Source organism: Cyprinodon tularosa, unplaced genomic scaffold (genome assembly GCF_016077235.1).
Source record: "Cyprinodon tularosa strain WSP-4 unplaced genomic scaffold, ASM1607723v1 ctg1478, whole genome shotgun sequence".
In the NCBI taxonomy this organism is placed as follows: Eukaryota; Metazoa; Chordata; class Actinopteri; order Cyprinodontiformes; family Cyprinodontidae; genus Cyprinodon; species Cyprinodon tularosa.
In genome coordinates this window covers 51,983-71,011 of record NW_024038307.1, presented here as the reverse complement: position 1 = coordinate 71,011, position 19,029 = coordinate 51,983, and the positions used below count along the sequence as shown (strand labels likewise).

At 35.9% G+C, this 19,029-nt stretch overlaps 1 protein-coding gene across 1 annotated transcript; it reads left to right on the top strand.

Moving 5' to 3' along the window:
- The first annotated feature begins 3,373 nt into the window (after positions 1-3,373).
- On the top strand, positions 3,374-18,653 carry LOC119779445 (protein mono-ADP-ribosyltransferase PARP15-like). The gene is made up of 15 exons (XM_038279096.1): positions 3,374-3,546; positions 4,450-4,493; positions 9,235-9,348; positions 9,432-9,524; positions 9,687-9,923; positions 10,012-10,236; positions 10,332-10,398; positions 13,529-13,675; positions 13,780-13,839; positions 15,417-15,593; positions 15,832-15,970; positions 16,045-16,100; positions 16,999-17,258; positions 17,617-17,794; positions 17,902-18,653. Exons 2-15 carry the CDS (start codon positions 4,473-4,475, stop codon positions 18,180-18,182), a joined length of 2,055 nt encoding a protein of 684 aa, XP_038135024.1. The 5' UTR covers positions 3,374-3,546; positions 4,450-4,472; the 3' UTR covers positions 18,183-18,653.
- The last annotated feature ends 376 nt before the right edge of the window (positions 18,654-19,029 follow it).

The window sequence follows — 19,029 nt, the reverse complement described above, 5'->3', positions numbered from 1 at the left end:
CAGGAAGGGATCCTTGGCGCCCTCTGGTGGGCAAGCCTCCGGATCCCAACAATTAGGGGAGCCCCTATTGCACCATGACAACAGGCAAGAGGAAGCCTTGCTATCTCCCAAGAGTGGAACTAGAGATTTTAGTGCACAATTTATATACAATACAGAATCTATTTGAAGAAAGAGCAACAGCGCTGAAGTCGCTAAAGCTGTAAAGGAGAGGGATGTGGTGCAAGACTGTTGCTCAAGTTAATGCGTACATTTATATGTAGTCTGTTTTAGCAGCCTGTTCTAACATTAATTAGCACTGTCATATCTGCTATTCCATTTGTGGATTGCTTAAATAGGAATTTTCCTGTTAACAATCACATTCCTAGTCAGAACTCTAATAATAGATATTCTAAATAAGATTTTACCAGCAAAAACTGAATTTCAATTTAAAAACCAAAATTGTACTAGTAAGAATTTCATTCAATACACCTAGAAATATTTAGACATTTTAAGTGGCCATTTTTATTTCATTTTTTTAGGTTTTTATGGCAATAGTACAGGAAAGACAGGAAAGGGGGTAGGAGAGAGGGAGAGAGACATTTGGCAAAGGACCAGAGGCCACATTTGAACCTAGGTTTGTCCTATCGAGGACCAAGGCCACTTTTTTTGTGCATGCTAACTACTGTGCTACCGAAGCACATGATATTTACCCAGTGTGTCATTAAAACTTACCTGCCATTTTTTGGTTTGAAGGAAGACCCAGATGTAAAACTAAGACACTTGAAGCTAAATAAAGTTTTTTTATTGAATATAGTCAAAAATAACTTGAAAGGATTTGGGTAAAAGAAACAAAACAAAACAAAAAGAACAGCAAGGATTGTTAAAAAGATTGAGCTGTAACCCGAAGTGAGGGTTTAGTCAAAAACCTGGACAATGGTGGACAACAAAGTTAATTCGAGACCAGGATGAAATTTGCCCCTGAATACTCTTTTAGCAACAACTGTACTCCCAACAGGGCCTCTTAACTACCTCTAATCCCTCCTAAGTCATGTGGAGTATGGCAGTTAGAGGAGTGAGCAGATAAAGATAAAGATAGCATGCAAAGACAATCTGCATATTGGACAGCGATTATATCTCTGCTATATAAATATTTATCTCATCTTTTAAAACAGGAAACTTTGAGAAGAAGGAATGAAAACTTGAGCAATTTCAACAGAATATTCAGTATTAGTCAGTATAAACCACTTATACCCCTTTCGCAAAGAAAAAAAAATGTTTAAGCCCTCAACAATCATCTTTCAATTTGGCAACAAACCCAGCTTGAAATGGCCTTCAAACGACCTGGCCTCGATTGGCATGTAGTAGAATTGAAAAATAACTAAAAAGGAAGATAAGTTTACAGCTTTAATTAGCTAAAGGGATTTTAAGGAATAATTGCTTATGTATACTGATTATTGCCCTCTGACCCCTTGCTCACACTGGCTCCGGTGCGGTTATCGAGCCGACGGAGACTCCTGCACACCCCCTCTCACACCGCCCTTTTGACTACGGTGCGGTGCGGCTCTGCGGCTCCGGTAACAGGTCCGGAGATTTAACTCGCGAGAACAGAAGTTCACTTGAGTTCACGTAACTTCACGCGATAACACGGCCCAAATGTAAATGAATCAAGTGATGGGGCCACAAAGTTTTGACCCCGTCTTACCAGCAGGCGGCAGTGACGTCATATGGGTTGTACAGAGGGAAGGCTGAGAAAGGACAGACAATACATGCAAACGAACGTGTTTTATTTTTAAAAAAAACAGGAAGTCTTTTATTCTCATTGGAAAACTTCCTGTTTGTGCCGTGATATTTGCGAGAGCTTGTTGCGGAGGGCTCCGGCACGCCGCAAGGATAGCTTTCTTGCTGAATTTTCTGCAGCGCCGGAGTGTCTCGGTAACCGCAGCCGGACAGCTCAGCAGCCGGTGAGAGAAGTTTACGTCTTTTTAATGACTTGGAATCACTGCGGCGCCGCACCCACCGCACCGCAACGGTAAGACCGGAGTCGGTGTGAGCCGGGGGCGAACTCAGATCTTGAGGTATCATTATTTTTACAAGCAAAGTTAAAGTGGGAATAAAATTTTATTTTAAATGCAGATTATGGTAAGAATAATAATAAATAACAGTGTTACCAATACACTTCTAACAAGTCTGTGATTGGTAAAAAATCACGATTTATTTTACCGTTTTTTAATCATTTGCTGACTGTTGAGAAAACGGTCATTATCTTAAACAAAAATTATTTCAACCTTAAATACAAGAAAAATAAATTTTTTTAGGATTTCAAGTAAGAAAGGGTTGTTCGTGTAAAAAACTTGAACATTTAATATAGTTCAATATTTTAAATGTTACAAAAAAGCAAACTGATAAGAACAATTCCCGAAATGTTGAATAAGAAATCTCATATTTTTGCACAAACCTACACACACACACACACACACACACACACCATTATTTACCTTCAGCATCAACACTCATTATGGAGTAGGAAACCACCTTTGAAGAACAAAGGAAAAACTAGAATTCTGTCTAATGCCTCAAAAAAAGCATTTACGCCACCTGTTGGTTAATTAGGAAATTGACAGTTAGTGGTGAAAAATGATGTGCTTACATAAAAGAATATATTGATTTCTGATACCATAAATTCGGCAGTCAAAATGTATATTTTAATGGTTTTTAGAAAAGTTATAGCTAATGGGTGACTTTCTATTTTCTCTCTTTTTTTTTTTTTTTTTTTAGCCATTATAGACTTAACAAAGATCCTCTGATAGTACATTGCATCTACTTAAACTTACATATTTTTATTCAACACAACGAAATGGAGCGGAAAAACAAAGCAAAATGTAAGACACAAATTCCAAAATTCCACTATGGTCTCTGACAAAGATAATTTTATTCACTAATTTGTTTATTTATTTGTTTAGAAGGATCACCACAGAGTTACCATTAATGTAATATTAATTATCATTACTAAATGATAGCTCTGTAAATAGCTTGATAACCAATGTGCAACCTTTCTGCTTATTTCAAGCATCTACTGTATCTATAAAACTGTTTAAAACAAACTGCATTTTTCAGACTTTAAACAATCACCACACTTGCGTGTAAGCAAAACAAAATCTCTTAATATTTCTCCTGAATTAAAAAAAAAAGAAAAGAAAAAGAAAAAATCTGGCAGCATCTTGTTTCTTTAGCTTTAGTTCTTCAGGAGACCTTACTTATTTAACTCTGAGGCCTTTTCAAAAGACTTTTTCAAAATTTGAATGATAAAAAAAGCTTTTCCTTCTGCCGATACCTGACCAACAGGTGGCGCAAATGAGCAAACTCTCCTGAAGCCAGCTGCGCGCTAGGCTTTGACATTTCTAATAATTTTCATGTTAGGGTAAGGTGAGCTTTCTCCGACCTGAACCAAAGACTAAAAAAGAGGATCCAAAGAGTTTTCAACCTTAATTTAAGGAGTGACCCGAGAAGAGAGTTTCAGAGACTGACTTAGGAGAGAGGTTTATTGCTTTGCTTTTAAGAAGAGAAAAGGTAAGAAACCGAATCATATCTCTTAAATTCAACTAGATGTCCTTTATTAAGTTTAGATAAATACTTGTTTTGATAGTCACTGGGTTGATTTGCCACAAATTTCAGTATACTATCATTTATTTCTTTTAATGTTTATAAAGTTTCTATCCAGTTAGTTTCACTTTCATTTTTGAGTAGCTCCTCCGAGAAAGTACACACCCGGTGAAACCGGTGTCTAATAGGCCAATCATAAATTGGAGCTGTGATTTAATGTTATTATTATATTATTATTATTATTATTTTATTTTTTTTACAACTTTCCAGATTCCCAAAAAAGAAAAAGAAAATAGGCCTAACAAATTTCACTTATATTTTAAGGTAAAGCTTAAAGTCTCATTAAGAATATTAATTTATAATCCTGTATCTTACTCTATTAATTTACTGATCACTACATCACACAGGTTCACTAGATGTTTTGCTCTTCAACTTTTTTAAAAGTAGAAACTCAAAGTAACATGTTCTAGCTGTCAGAAGATTAAAAAGAATGCCATACCTTGCATACAAAAATGACTGCATTTTTTTCTTTTTGTCTTTTTTTCATAAAAGTTTTAAGACTTATCTATATGTTGACCAGAAAATGTTACATAACCTGCTGTTTAACTGTTCATTCCATAGCACACAACGTTAACATCTCACAGCTTATCCTTCATTCCATCTCTTAATGTTTGCTGTGGGATTTCTAAAGAGAGTATAGCGTGCAAACACGTCAGACACACATTTTGCTTACATTTAGAATAGCAGCCACCAGCAAAAGTTTATAGAAAAAGTGTCACACAATGTAAACCTTAGAAAAGTGTAAAAAAAAGTAAAAATAACAAAATAAAAAAAAAATTTATAAAGTGAGAATTTTTGCTTAATTTTCAGGTCAACAAGGTAGCGATCTAAGCATGTTCACAAGTTTGTCTGAGGTAAGTTGAAAATTTTAAATAAACTGTATTTGTCTTCAGAAACAATGGGCAAATTCCATTAAGAAATAGGTAATTACAATTTTACATTAAATAAAACTGTAACACATCTATTTAATGTCAAAGAGATAAACATTTACTAAGTAAATATTTTGGCTAAAAAAAGACATAACAGTGACAGCTTTCCAGCTTGTAAGGCTTTAGGAACAAGGGTGATTCAGAAAACACAGCAATCAAAATGAATCATGGTAATATGAAATATAACTTAAACATACTGTAGAAAATCTAAAAAGCAATAAAATTCAAAACATTCATTTTTACTTTCAAAACAGTAAAAATGTAAATAAACTAAAAAGAAAACAGTGTATACTATGCGCATATTATGCTCTACATAACATAATAGTATGTTATGTAAAAAGCCATTTTACATATAACATAGTATAATATGTATTAGTATACAAGCGGTGATTTCTCATTGAATACTAGGGAGGCTAAGCCTCCTCTGTAATTTTCCTAAAATAATTGTTTACATATGGATGGTTAAACTCCTTAAAAGTGGTCTTTAAACTGAATTAAATGTGGCTAAAATGCGCAAAATTTCATGAATATTTTGCACATTAATCAGCTGTCTAGCCCGCTCTTAGATGCAGTCTCCCTTTTGCTCTGAAGCAGGACGACGCTGCCTGTCAGTCTCTGTGCAAAATTTCCACTAAGGTTTGAGCCTCTGTTCTTTGAAGCAACAAGTTATAAAATAGGGACCATGTTTGATAGCATGGAAAACCCCATCACTTCCTGTTGGGCTTCTTATGTAATCTATGGAGCAGGGGTAGCTGCTTGATGCTGATTGGCAGAACACACTGAGATTTTTGAGTGACAGTGGCTAGACAAAGGGAAGAATTTTCTCATGACTCATGAAAAGAAAAAAAATATTATTCAAACAAAAGAACAGCCGTCTTGCTCTAACCTCTTGCCATTTTGTATTTTTCTAAGCACTTCACAGCAGCTATAATCATCCATTGAACAGACAACATTGAAAATAAATGACAAAATCCAACTGTGATTGCACCATTTTAATCTTGTTAATGTTTCGTTAGTTTCTTTATGTTTTGGATTGATTAACCAGCAGCTGCAACTGTAGGATACACATCTGATAAGCATGCTTGTGGTGGTGTTTTCTGACTTTGATTAAGGAAGCCTCTGCTAAGTATTAAGAAGATTTCACATGTCCATATTCCTATTTTTCCTGGTCATCATTTGTATAATTTTGATTATGAAGAATGTATTTCAGATATCATAAATACACATTCAGTCAAGCTTATACTTGTAAATGTCAAAACAGCCACTTAAAATGTCTAAAATCAGTAGATGTATAAAACTTCGTTTTTATAAATAAAATTTTTGTTTTTACTTTGTAAAATTCAGTTTTTGTTACAAATTTTCAATTTAGAAAACATGTTATCACATTTCCATCTAGGAATGTCATTTTGACTGGGGATAGCGCTATTCTAGTGATCTAAAAATAGAAAAACAGAGAGGAGAGGCCTTTTAATAAATGTAAAAATGGCCTGCCATACTGTACCAGACTACATGTAAACGTTTGTATTAACTTGAGCAGCAATCTTCTCCTTCACCATCTTCATTTCCTTTGCAGCTGTGGCTCTGTCTCTCTGTCTTTTAAACACATTATCCATTTTTACTAAAACTTCTGCATTACAATCTCTAGTTCCAGTGGGGGGAAATCGGCACTTTCTGTTGCCTTTCGTCACATCTTCTCTTCTGAGTGGACCTACTTAGAGATAGTTAAACTAACTCACAGCAGTTTTATGAAACTGAAAACCCAGTTTCCAAACTTTTGCTAGATCAATTCAGAGCAAAGGATTTCAGTTTGTTTTAACCTGCTTGTTTAAACAGACCCCAGTGATTTCTGATGCTTTTGATGGTCCCTGTTTCATCCTCTGAGGCAGTGAGAATTTCAGTGCAATCCACAGGCTCAAATTTGGCTCCTTTTCAACAATGATGCAGAACTTATCAAATTGGCCTCTGTCATGTTCTTTAGGATGAACTTGAGTTACTAGACAAAAAGTCAATTTGAAGCAACTTGTGGCTTCAAATGATAGAAGGAAAAATAGTTTTCCTCGTTTGCTTAGGCCAATATTTTTTTTTACAGTTTTTTTTGTCTGCCTTGGCATGCATGTTATTGAAAGCAGAGTTAAAACGCAACGACATATTGAGTTGTCATTGTCACAATAAGCTGGTATGTTCGATGTAGCAAGTATTATTTTTATTCATTTTTGTCAGCATAACTGTTGCACATATCTATCTAGTTTTTTTAAGAAGAGCAAATCTTTATGTAATGTATTAAAATTAATTTTTTAAATTTATAATAAAACAGGATAATTGTTTTTCCACATTACTCATATTTCTTTATAAAAGAAAGGCGATCTGAAAAGAATCAGTTCATTTGCCAGTCAATCTAAATATATGTATTTTTGACCAATAAAACGTGTTAGACCTTTAAAAGACCAGACAAAAGACTGTCCTGTTTTATGTTCTCTTCTACCAGCTTTCTCTTCTCCGTTTCAATTTGCATGTTTTCAAAACAAAAACACGGCTTCATTGGGCTACTGTATAAAGCCTTGAACTCTCTTTTATAACTTTTTCTGGAATTCTACTACCTTTCCTCCCCTACTTTTGTATCCCCCAGAAAGTTGTTTTCCTTTTGAAGCAGGCTTATACAAATATGCTTCATGTTCTCGTGCAGCAAACAAGATTTTTTTGTACGGTAGTAACTTGCAAAGTTAAAACTGCATGTTGAGACGTAAATGGCATGTACTTATATAGCACCTTTATTCAAGTGAGGAGACTTGACCAAAGTGCTTTACACTACATTCATTCACCCATTTATGCACACACTCACGGCGGCAAGCTACATTGTAGCCACAGCTGCCCTTGGGCTCACTAACAGAAGTAGGGCTGCCATACACTGGCACATCCGGGACCACCATGTCTTGCCTAAGGACACAACGACACTGAAAGTCGGAGTCTGGTTGAACCATCAACCCTTCGATTTTAGGGCAAACTCCTACATCCAACGCCACTGTCGCCCCACTTTAAGCTAGATGACTTAAACTACACACTAGACTCACCACAATTGTGTTTCATTTCTGTGAGTTTATCTTGTTCCTCTGATTTGACCTCTCTGTCTCTCTTCACATCCCAACATGTTTTCTTTTGTAAGCGGACAGCACATTCTTTGAGTTTGCAGAGGAGTAATATCAGACCCAGTCAGATGTTCATTAGAGTTTTCACTTGCAGGAAGAAACGGTTCCTGATTGTGTTGCTTTTAGCTTACGGGGCTCTGTAGCCCCTAGCTGAGCGGAGTAGTAAGAAGAATCTTTGACCAGGGTGAGATGGGTCTGTAGGATTTTTTTTTTTCCTGCCAGTTTTCTGGCTCTCAAAATGTATAGATTTTTATTGAAGGAATTGGTGCAAAAAGTACATCCTCTGCTAGGCCATTTTATTGATGCTGTCAGTGTGGGGCTCCCATATCAGGTGCAGGATATAGTGATGTCCAAAACATGTAAGATGTAATCACATTAGAAAAAGGGCTGTTGAGTATGGTGATAGGGGGTATAGTCACTTTTTATTTTTATATGTGAAATAAAATGAAATTAAGGTTTAACAATTTCCAAGCTGGGCTTAATATATTCCCAACTAGCCTAGAAATACATTACTGTTAGGTTAATTGGCTTCTCGAAATTATCCTTAGATGTGAAAGTGTGTGTGTGTGTGTGTGTGTGTGTGTGTGTGTGTGTGTGTGTGTGTGTGTGTGTGTGTGCATGGTTGTTTGTCCTGTTTGTCTCTGTTTTGCCTCTCACCTATAGAAAGCTGGATATAGGCACCAGCACCCCTCGCGACCCCCGCTTGGGATAAAGCGTGTGAGAAAATGGATGGCTGGATAGTCTAGAATATTATTATCTAGGTTTAAAAGAGTATGACAACTGTATATTTTTAAGTGGGTTAAAGACGTCTGACATAGCTTGATGTGTCTATGACAATGAATGACCAGCCGAAACCTACTATTTAATGCTACCCCCTGCCTATCTACAGCTTATGCAGGTTTTTGCTATGCTAACACCTAATTCCGGCTGCTGTCTGTGCTAACAGACAGCAGAAGAAGTAGGCAATCCAGTGAGCCATCAGCCTAGGCATGGTGGTCACCAGCCTCTACATAGCTAATACAAGTGGGTTCCCTACCTCTCTCCTACATCAGATTAGTAGCTGTTTTTCTGCACGAGGCTGTTCATGTAGTTAAAAATGTTCCTAGTTGCATTCTGTGGGAAATTCTTTCCACTCGGATGCCAGGCTGAGGTAGCTTGATAAACCAGACTAAATGTGAGATTAAATGTGAAATTTAGTCTGGCCCCGATGATTGAGACATCGGAAGATTGTTGATGAAAACAACCCATTGTCTTTTAAACCACTGTCTGTGCCTATTGGCCAATGCTCTGACCAATGAGCGCAACTGGCTGCACGACAGAAAGCTGGCTGGAGAGTGTAAACAAACAGCCTGTCAATAAAACGGCGAATACGTCCTTCTTAAAAATGATTGAGTTTAGAGCCTCTTCCTGCTCACGTTTCAATGAAAACCCCAAGTCTAATCCTACCAAAACTGATTCCAAAGCTGAGTCAAACGAGAACTGTTGAATAGTTGTTGCCATCTTCCTTGTTATGCTTTGTGCAGCATCATGCAGGTTTGTCGTCATGCCCTCAAAACCCGGCTAGCTTTGCATCCAGACATTCTGGCCCACCAGTTCTAGGGCCTGGGGCATTGATTGAGGCCAGACCAAACTCGCAGGTAAAAATTATTTTGGCCGCTGGCAAGTAATTACCATATCACAGGAGTCCCTGTAAAGTAATCATGAGGATTTTGTATTTCAGATGGATGTTTCTGGCCAAGAAGCAATGAGTGAGCCATCTGCTGGAGCTGGTGTTCGAGTAGAGATTGGTTTAGGAACCATTGAGAATGTGCAGGTGAAAAACTCTGCATGTCAAAGCTGTATAAACAAACAACCATATAATTATTTCAAAATATTTCAGATGTGTTAGTTTAAATATGATATCATTTATTCTCTTCCAAATTTAGCAAAAAAAAATTTTTTTTTTATTTCTTTAATATTTCTTTTTTGTCTCCAGGTGGATGCCATTGTATCACCGATGGTTGGCCATGATCCTGCCTCTACTCGCATTGGAAAAATTTTAAACAATGTCACTGGTGGTCAGTTGGAAGTTAAGTTTTACCAGGAAGCGGGAGAAGCAACTCTTCCAAGTGAAACAGTTGTGGTTGAAGGGTTACCTGGTCTTAAATGTAAAGCAGTAATTTTCCTCAACTTACTCTGCTGGGATGATAACCAAAATGGATCAGCAGTCCAGGTAGAATATGTTTAAAACTTTTTCTTCACCCAAATTTAGACTTAACTTCAACTTCTTCTTAACTGAAAACCTCCTTTGCTTCTGACAGGCACTTAGACAGGGAATCAAAAGGATTTTTGCCATATGTAATGTCAGAGGCTACAGTTCAGTCACTCTTCCAGTGCTTGGAACTGGTGTTTTATTGCGTTTTCCACCCAAAATAACTTCCTTAATTCTTCTTGAGGAAGTTGGTATATATGGACAAAACCAGATCAGCAGATCAGGCTTCCTTGTTCGAGTCATTATTCACCCAAAGGACAAAGAATCAAGTCAGGTTAGAGATATATTACTACTTTTGTTTTAAATTGAATGTTTACACCACATTTAGTTTTTATAAGTGTAATAATGGTTTTTGCTTTTCCTTTACAGGCATTTTGGTCTGCTCAGGGGATATTGCTTCAAAGAGGGTTCATTAACAATATTATTCCGGATCAAGGTACTTTTACCAAACCTTATCTATGCAGGGTTTTATTTGACCAATAATGGTGAAATGATGATAATGCATGCATGCACTCTTTTCAAAACAAGTTAGGATTAATTACCTTCTCTCCTTTTCTGTGTATTTTTCAAAAAAAAAAAAGATGCAGTGGGAAGTGTGTGTGTGTGTTTGTGAATTGCTTCAAAGCAGCTCATCAATTGGCTTTAATTTAGGCAAATCATTTTCAAAGGCAGACGAAATTATGTAGTGATGAATGTTGTGGTCGAAAAAATTATTTACTATCATATCCCTTCTAATTATGACTCTAATATTGATTTATGAGTGCTCATTTTTCTTACAAGGCTATGAAGTGTCTAGGTGAAAGGGGTTGTGGACAGTTTTAGAGGAGAGGCTCCCTTAGACCCAAGGTTCTTTCATCATTACACTATTTTCTTCGACCGTCTTTAACTTGTTTCTTTTAAATGAATAAGACAAACAGCTTTTTGCAGGCTTTAAGTAGTTAGTGAATTCTAAAATTTGTGTTAAATAAGACTTACACATCTCTTTTCCTCATGCAAATAGTTTTCCTTTGCAACTGCTTGTAGATTCCATAAAGGATATTACAAATAGTTTTATTTTTTATGTTAACTATCTCTCATCTTAGAGCACTCTCCTGGTTGTGTGGCTATATTTTAATGACATTCAGTAAGTGTTTTTTTTTATGTGATTGGACTTGAACTGGCCTCTGTCCGGTAAACTAGAGGGGCTTTTTTAACTGCATCTTAACTGAGGGAGACTCTCTTATGCCTTAAGATGTGCTTTAAGAACTTAGAGCTATCTAAGTAAAGTTTTTTTTCTGGTGTTTCTATAAAAATTGTCCTAGCAGAATTCTGAAGTGGCAACCTTTAAAGTGTTACAACCGTAAATTATATTCTTCAGTTTGTAAGCTTGTGATTTCCCTCTTCCAAACAGGTTGGTAACTTTCAGCTTTCTGGCTTCATTAATGGCACCCTGTTGTGAAACCAATAGTTTGCAGGAGTCAGAAACCAATAAAATTTAAAATGAACTTTTGTCTTACCTACAATTCTTACTTGAGTAGTGATCTATTTGTATTGTCTTTAACATACATATGACTTAAAGCACTAGAAACTACAGACACTGGCATGGAAGCAGAACAATTCACACTTTTCAAATCAAAAAAAAAAAAAATTACTTTTACACCATCAACATACAGTGAGTGTACAATGTAGTATTAGGGCCAGGCTAGAGATGTGGTTTTTTTTTTTGTTTCTTTTTAATTCGAGAATAAAGTCGCAATATTATGATAAGCCTGTCATAACGGATTAAAATTTTTCAGGTTTGGATTTAAACATAAATATTACATTACAGGAATAGTTGCAACGAGAAACTAATAAAATAAGGAGAATAAAGTTGTAAAATATTTCCTTGTGATGTGCTGGCGACCTGTCCTGGATGTACCCCGCCTCTTGCCCATAGATAGCTGGAGATAGGCAACAGCACTGTCACTACCCGATCCCTCCCAGAAGCACGATCCATCCTGGGCCAACAGCTCATTTGCGCATGCGCATGCAGATTTACATCCGGGTTGGCCATCGATTTTATTTTCTTAAAAAGACCTAAATGACCTTTCCCTCCCCAAAAATCGTAGGTGTATAAATAATTTAAATAATAATTTAAAATCATTTCTGTTTTATCAGTCATCTCTGCCTGATAAGCACTGGAAATGGGATCCTACGCTACTTCCGGGAGCTAAATTTTCGGCTTTGGATTTAAAAATAAATCTAGTCTTTTTGAGTTTTAGGTTTTCTTTCTGTTTTAGCATTATGGTATATAGTGAATCTAAAGAAAGACACAAATAAATTGCAGATAAACATGGTTTAATCATATTTTGCCGGACTGCTCTGAGCATGTTCAATGATGACATCAGAGAAGCAGTTTAACCAAGTAAATGTAAAAAGCATCAAAATTGTCTCACCAAAGTCCTAAAACATTTTTTTTAAATATGTGTATTAGCATCCCTTAGAGAGTTAAGGATAGAAATAAGTAATTTGATTACCATAATTACGTTATTTTTGGACACCTGGATGTATATCTGTGCACGCATGCAGGTCGTGCTTCCGGGACAGATTGGGTAGTGACAAAAACCTCTCACTTTGCTAGGGATAGGCGTGAAGGAAAATGGATGGATGGATGGAAATCGTAACATTACCAGAATGAAATCCTAATATTATGAGAATAAAGTTGTATTTACAAGAAGCACTTCTAATCAGGAATGTCGAGCATCATGTGAAGTTATACCTTCGCATCGGTTTAAAAATTAAGGAAATCTTTTAGCAAAGCAGGATCAAATTGGGCCGTATGTCAGGTTGCTGATTGGTGGAGTTGGTCGGCCATCATATGCTGGTCGGAACTCCAACTTTCTTTCTGAAACGGGTTGTGGTATGATGACTTTATTCTAGTAAATGTACAACTTTATTCTCGTAACTGTATGACTTTATTCCCATAAATCTACCACTTTGTCCTCATAATGTCATGATTTTATACTTTTTTTATATTACAACTTTGTTCTCATATTATTGTGACTTCATTCTCAGAATGTTGCAACTTAATTCTCATATTAAAAAAAAAATCTCTAGCCTGGCAATAGTACTCCGTTGTAGTGAGAATATAGCAGTACAGTTAACTAGTATATAATAGATTTTTTAATTCTTTATTTTTATGTAATTGTCTTCCACTTACAGCTGATAAAAACAAAACATATAAGATCAAGCTACTACATCAGACAAAAAAAATAAAACATACAGGTGTTTGCTAAATAAAACATATGCATAAACATGCTAGGAATTAATATCACATACAACCGATATTGTCATGTAATCTATACTATTTCCTATTGTGATCTTTCTATAGAGAGTTTTGCATTCAATGATTTAGATCTTAATGTTTCCAGCTATACTTTAGAACTACAAATTCAAATATATTTTGGAAATTGGAGATGCTATGTTAAATTAAACCACAAAACCAAGAAGATAGAAAACCACACCAAACCAGCTGAATTAAGCTAATATTATGTGCAAATAATAAGGAAATTTAAGCTTTTTTTTTTGTTTTGCTTCCACCTGTGCAGGTTCCTTTTACCAGTGTGTGTCTTTAACTAAAGATGAGATGACAGCCATGATGGGTGGAGTCAAACTTCAGATCCTCTGCGGCGACATTGTAAATGAAAGAACAGACGTTATTGTCAACACAACCAACTTTGAAAACTTATGGTTTGGTAATATTTGAATGCTGGCCAATACACATCGAAAAATAAAAATGGTTCTAGCGGTGTATTTTAATAACATTTTTATTTGGTCTATTGTTCTCTAAACTCCAAAGGTGTCTCCAAAGCCATTCTGACAGCAGCAGGCCCAGCTGTCCATGCTGAATTGACACAAGGTAAATATTCCACGAAAATATCAGAAATATGTATTTATAAGATGTTTATAGCCTATGCATCTTTGTAATAATTTCTTTCAGTTTTGGTTATGTATATTAAAAACCTTCTAATTTTAAGTGAATAAAAATGAAAATGCTTTAATGCAGTTGCAGTGCAAAGTTCCAGCTTTATCCTAGTGGGTAAAACAACAAGATACATTAAAATATCATGAAAATAAAATGTTTTTTAAGTAAATTCCTACATTTTAGACAAATTAATTGACTAAAATTAAAAATACAATTTGTATTCTAAATTTAAACAGAATTTTATATTGGTTGAAACCATAGTAAGGGAATAATATTATACTTCGGTCCATGAGCTTTTCCATGGCTTCTCCATGCTTTCTTTGGCCATTATTCTGGTAGAGGTTTGTCTTGTTGTTATCTATCCAAAGGAGGATTCGTTTCTCAGAACTGTCCTGGCTTTTGCAGAGTTTTTTTTTTTTTTTTTTTTTTTTTTTTGTAATGTCCAATCTGAAATTTCTAATGAATTTTAGAAGAGGCTTGCATATTGTATTGAATCCTCGATATGTGCCTCTAAGCAGTATTCTTTCAATGGTAGACTTAGATCAGCCTACTCCCTGTAGAGGGTTGTTCTCTTAGTTGGCTCTTGTGAACAAGTTTCTCTTCAACATGGAAATTCTGTTATCTTCTTTGGAAATCAAGGACCTTTAGCATTATTGAGAAAATCAGCTTTTTTTATTCTTTTTCGGGTTGTAAATTTAGTCACTCCAAACTTTGAGATTATTTGTTTGTTTTTCTTCCTTTTGTAGAGCTCTCTCAACCTCATGTTTTCTGTAACACCAACATCTTCTAAATGCAACGACAAATCAACTTCAGACTTTGTATCCACTTAATAGATAATAACTTACAGAAAAAGCCCACTTCTACTTTTAAAATAGTAATTTTTGACACACACATGTATATATATATGGATAGATAGATAGATAGATAGATAGATAGATAGATAGATAGATAGACAGACAGACAGACAGACAGACAGACAGACAGACAGACAGACAGACAGACAGACAGACAGACAGACAGACAGACAGACAGACAGACAGACAGACAGACAGACAGACAGACAGACAGATATAGTTAGGTCCAACGGGCTTGTTTAGCAGGGTAACATTAAAGGAGACCACACAAGGATTAAATGAAAATTTAATTTATAAAATTATATTAAAATAATAAAACCTGAAAAAGAGTACCTGAAATGAGAAACCGAAATAGACTAATGCCAAAACAAAAAAATTACCAGAATTAAGCAAATGAAAAAAAAAGAAGAATTAAGAAAATGAAAAACAAACCTAACAAAACCAAACCCTAAGATATAAACCTAGGGCGAAATGGGGTTCTGAGGAGGGAGAGGAAAAAAGCATAGGAGCTTTAAAGTATCAGAGCACAAATCAGGACAAACATAACACCTGCAGAGGGCTTGTCTCCTGAACTCTACAAGGAAAAATACAGAGACCCACTGCAGCCGCAACAATGTTCATGTATATACTAAGTTAGTCTCTCTTATTTGTTTTTAGTGGGTATTCCAGAAGACTTGATTTGCACAACAGCAGCTGGTAAGCTTGGGTGCAAAGAAATAATTCATGCCAGGTTCAAGCGTCAAACTCGGAGGATCCGCAACACTTGCCAAAAGATCCTTAAGCTCTGTGAAGGCAAAGGATTCAGCTCAGTGGCTTTCCCAGCTATCAATACAGGTTTGTGTGATTGGTTTAATCAGTCGGTTTTATTAAATCCTTACTTGCTTATAGTAGTTAATTTGTACGGTGAAAACAATAAAAAAAAAACATTAGGGTTTAACTTAATAATAACTTTATAGAGCATGCATGTAGCATTATCAGGCAAAAAGACAAACAAACAATGAGACCAATTTGTATCATGTTATAAAAAATTACTTTAGCATTTGAATTTATATCTGTCTTTTCATGCCTCCAGGACAGGCTGGTATGGACTTTGTGGAATCTTGTAAAGCAATGCTGGATGGTATGGCTTCAGCTATTAGGGACATAAATCCTAATTCTCTCTCACTGATCCGCATTGTCATCCTGCAACAACCCGTCTATCAGGCTTTCAGGTTAGCCATCATACTGTGATGTCCTGCTAATAATTATGCATTTTTTGATAATGTGATGTTGTGTTGTTCGACAGATCAGAGCTGGAGAGTCGCTGTCTACAGGATGTTCAAAGCTGCTTCAGTCTAAAAGGTTTGCTTTACTTTTTCTTTAGTAAATAATTTTGATATGAATTTAACTTCCTATCAGGTTATAAGTACAGCATAAAAAATCAGCAATGATAGAATTACAAAGTATCCTTGAATCACAAAATTAGGTCATTGTATGTGTCACAATATTGATTTGAAAAGGTTATTTACAGTGCTTTGCTATGAATTTAAAAGAAAGAAACGTCTATCTATTCATCAGCTCCCAACTATTGAAATTGTGATTGATAATTCATCCCAAAGAAACCCCTAAACTTCCTTGTCCAATTTTAGAAACACTAATGCTGCGTCGCTCTTCATCTGAGTGTCTGACACAAAGGATCAGTAGAAACACAGTTTTTAAGGTTTGAATTATGTTGGCCAAGAGTCGGCCACAGTCTTGAGCATGGATGTGAATTATGGAACATCTATACCAAGTCTAAGTGTATAGTCCAGACTTAAATTATTGAGGCTTCCCTTCAGATTTCAGCCCTGTATGGGACTCCATCTTTGCCCAAAAAGGTGTCAAGCTTTGCTGTGTGAAATATCAGGGTAGTCTCACTCTCAATTCATAAAATATTGTTGAATGTTCAACCCTCCTGCACACCAGATACTTACATGATTTGGATAGCCCTCTTGTCATTTATTAATTGTTCAGTTTAAATGGGAGGTCAGGTTAAGAAAGAGTCCTGGTGGTTCTAAACTTCTTTAAAAAAAAAAAAGAGAGAGAAGAAGCTGTAACAACTGAATAACTAAATGGATGTATAAAAAAGAGCAAAGATAATGCTTTGTAAAAAAATCTATTCAAGTAGCGGGTTAGGGAACTTGGGATACGATGCTTCTATTTAAAAAGAAATTTTAAAAATGTTTCCACAATCCACGGCATTTTATATCTCCTATTGTAGGGGACAGAAAAGGACCAATGAAGAAAATACTGGAAATGTATTTGGGAATCTCAATGACTCAATCAACAGAACACCAAACAGGAATATTGCCCGATTCTGAGCCAGGTTGTGTGGCTTCAACTTTGGCATTGGAATTACCGGCACACTGGGAACCAATGAAGGGAGAAGACTTTAAGAAAGTTGAGTTACAGCCTGATTCTCCTGAGTATCAGGAAGTGGCCGTGGGTTTCTGTAAAGCTAACAACTACAACATCCACAAAGTAAGTTTGGTTACACATAAACACACATGTTTTGTCATACTATCCTTGTGGGGACTTGCTATTGACTTAGATAAATTTATCTCTCATTTCCATGGTTTAACCCTTACCCTATACCTAGCCATTACTAACATCTTATCTAACCCTAAACCTAACAGAAACTAAAATTATACTTTAGTCCTAAACCTAAAGGTCACCCGAAGAAGAGAACATTTCTCTTTAAATCCCAGCAATGTAACATATATCTGACAAATTGTCCCCACCAGGTAACAAAGACATAGCCACGCACACAACAGAAATCAGAAAACTAAGACAACAAAAACAAAATATGACTTATGGTTACTTTTGTCTTTTGGCTCAGATTGAGCGAATACAGAATCTCTACCTGTGGCATGCCTTTACCATCTGTCGGTACCGTATACTCTCTAAGAATGGAAAAGAAGAACTGGGTGAAAAGTTCCTCTACCATGGCACATCTGTGGCATCATGCAACTCCATTGAACGAGATCGATTTGACAGAAGTTATGCAGGAAAACATGGTAAGCCTTGAAAAATAAGGATTTTTCCTTTGATCATAAAGACGTGTAAAATGACAAAACACAATCGGCTTTAAGTAGATTTTTTAACATTCCGCTTTTTTTAACAGCTACTCTCTATGGAAAGGGGGTATACTTTGCTGTCGACGCAAATTACTCAGCCAACACTTACTCCCTCCCAGACACATCAGGCCTAAAACGTCTCTATGTTGCTCGTGTTCTTACTGGCCGCTACACAGTTGGTAATCCCTCAATGAAAACCCTCCCTCGTCGAGGAACAGAAGCTACTGACTGCTTTGACAGCTTGGTAAATAACCAGGAGAACCCCTCCATCTTTGTTATCTTCCATGATGACCAGGCCTACCCGGAGTACCTCATTACCTTTAGCTGAGTAAGAATGAAATAACTCTGATTATGATAGTTTCTTAATAATGTCATGTCAAAAATGAAAGCTTTGATTTTTGACTAACTTGTTTTAATGAGGCTCTTTAAAATGTCCCAAATTAACTACATACTATATATTTCCAACATTCCAACAACTGGCTGCTGTAGCAGCTTATTAGTGTTTTTTTTTCTTTTCTTTTTTTTCTTAAAGATGTTTTATTATCACATCAGTAGTTATCTGATTGGTTCTCACCTGTTTCCTCCAGCCCTGTTAGTACCATTCTGGTCCCTGACTGGAAATTGGGCTCTGTCCAGTCCTTTCCAGACTAATATGTTGAGTATGCAATAATTAATCCTTTCTGTGCTGGGTGTATATAAGTTGTATTCTGAATATATTTTAGGGTTACTATTCTGGAGATTTTATTTTAATGAATATTTAAGCCACTAGTGTTTTATTTATTGCTGGTTGTTTCGTCGAGAGCTTAGCTTTCCCCTTTGTTGATATTCTATTTTTGTTTTGACCCGAAACCTTTCTAAATAAAAACTTTTAACCAGAAGTTACCTTCTTGATATTAATTTTGTTGTCCCTCCCTCATAATAAGCGTTTACATGTAAGGGGTGAATGGAGCATTTACGGATTTGCCTAAATACAAATACCTGAAGATTGAGCACCAGTGTTGTTGAGTAACTCCTGTACATGACATTAAAAACATTACAATCTTCTGACAACTTGTGATGTATTATGATTCTTGAGCTTTTCTATTGAGGTCCAAACTTCAGTTTTGTTTTTGGTCAGCAAGAGAAAGTTCTGGGTTTAATTTGTTCTAAGGATCTGTTGAGTGGTTGGATAGGTT

Excerpts from the sequence above, each read along its gene's own strand:
- LOC119779445 (XM_038279096.1), top strand. The coding sequence starts at position 4,473 with ATGTTCACAAGTTTGTCTGAG. Across the intron at positions 9,349-9,431 it reads AGGCCAGACCAAACTCGCAG|ATGGATGTTTCTGGCCAAGA; the intron begins GTAAAAATTATT and ends TTTGTATTTCAG. Across the intron at positions 10,399-13,528 it reads CAATATTATTCCGGATCAAG|GTTCCTTTTACCAGTGTGTG; the intron begins GTACTTTTACCA and ends CCACCTGTGCAG.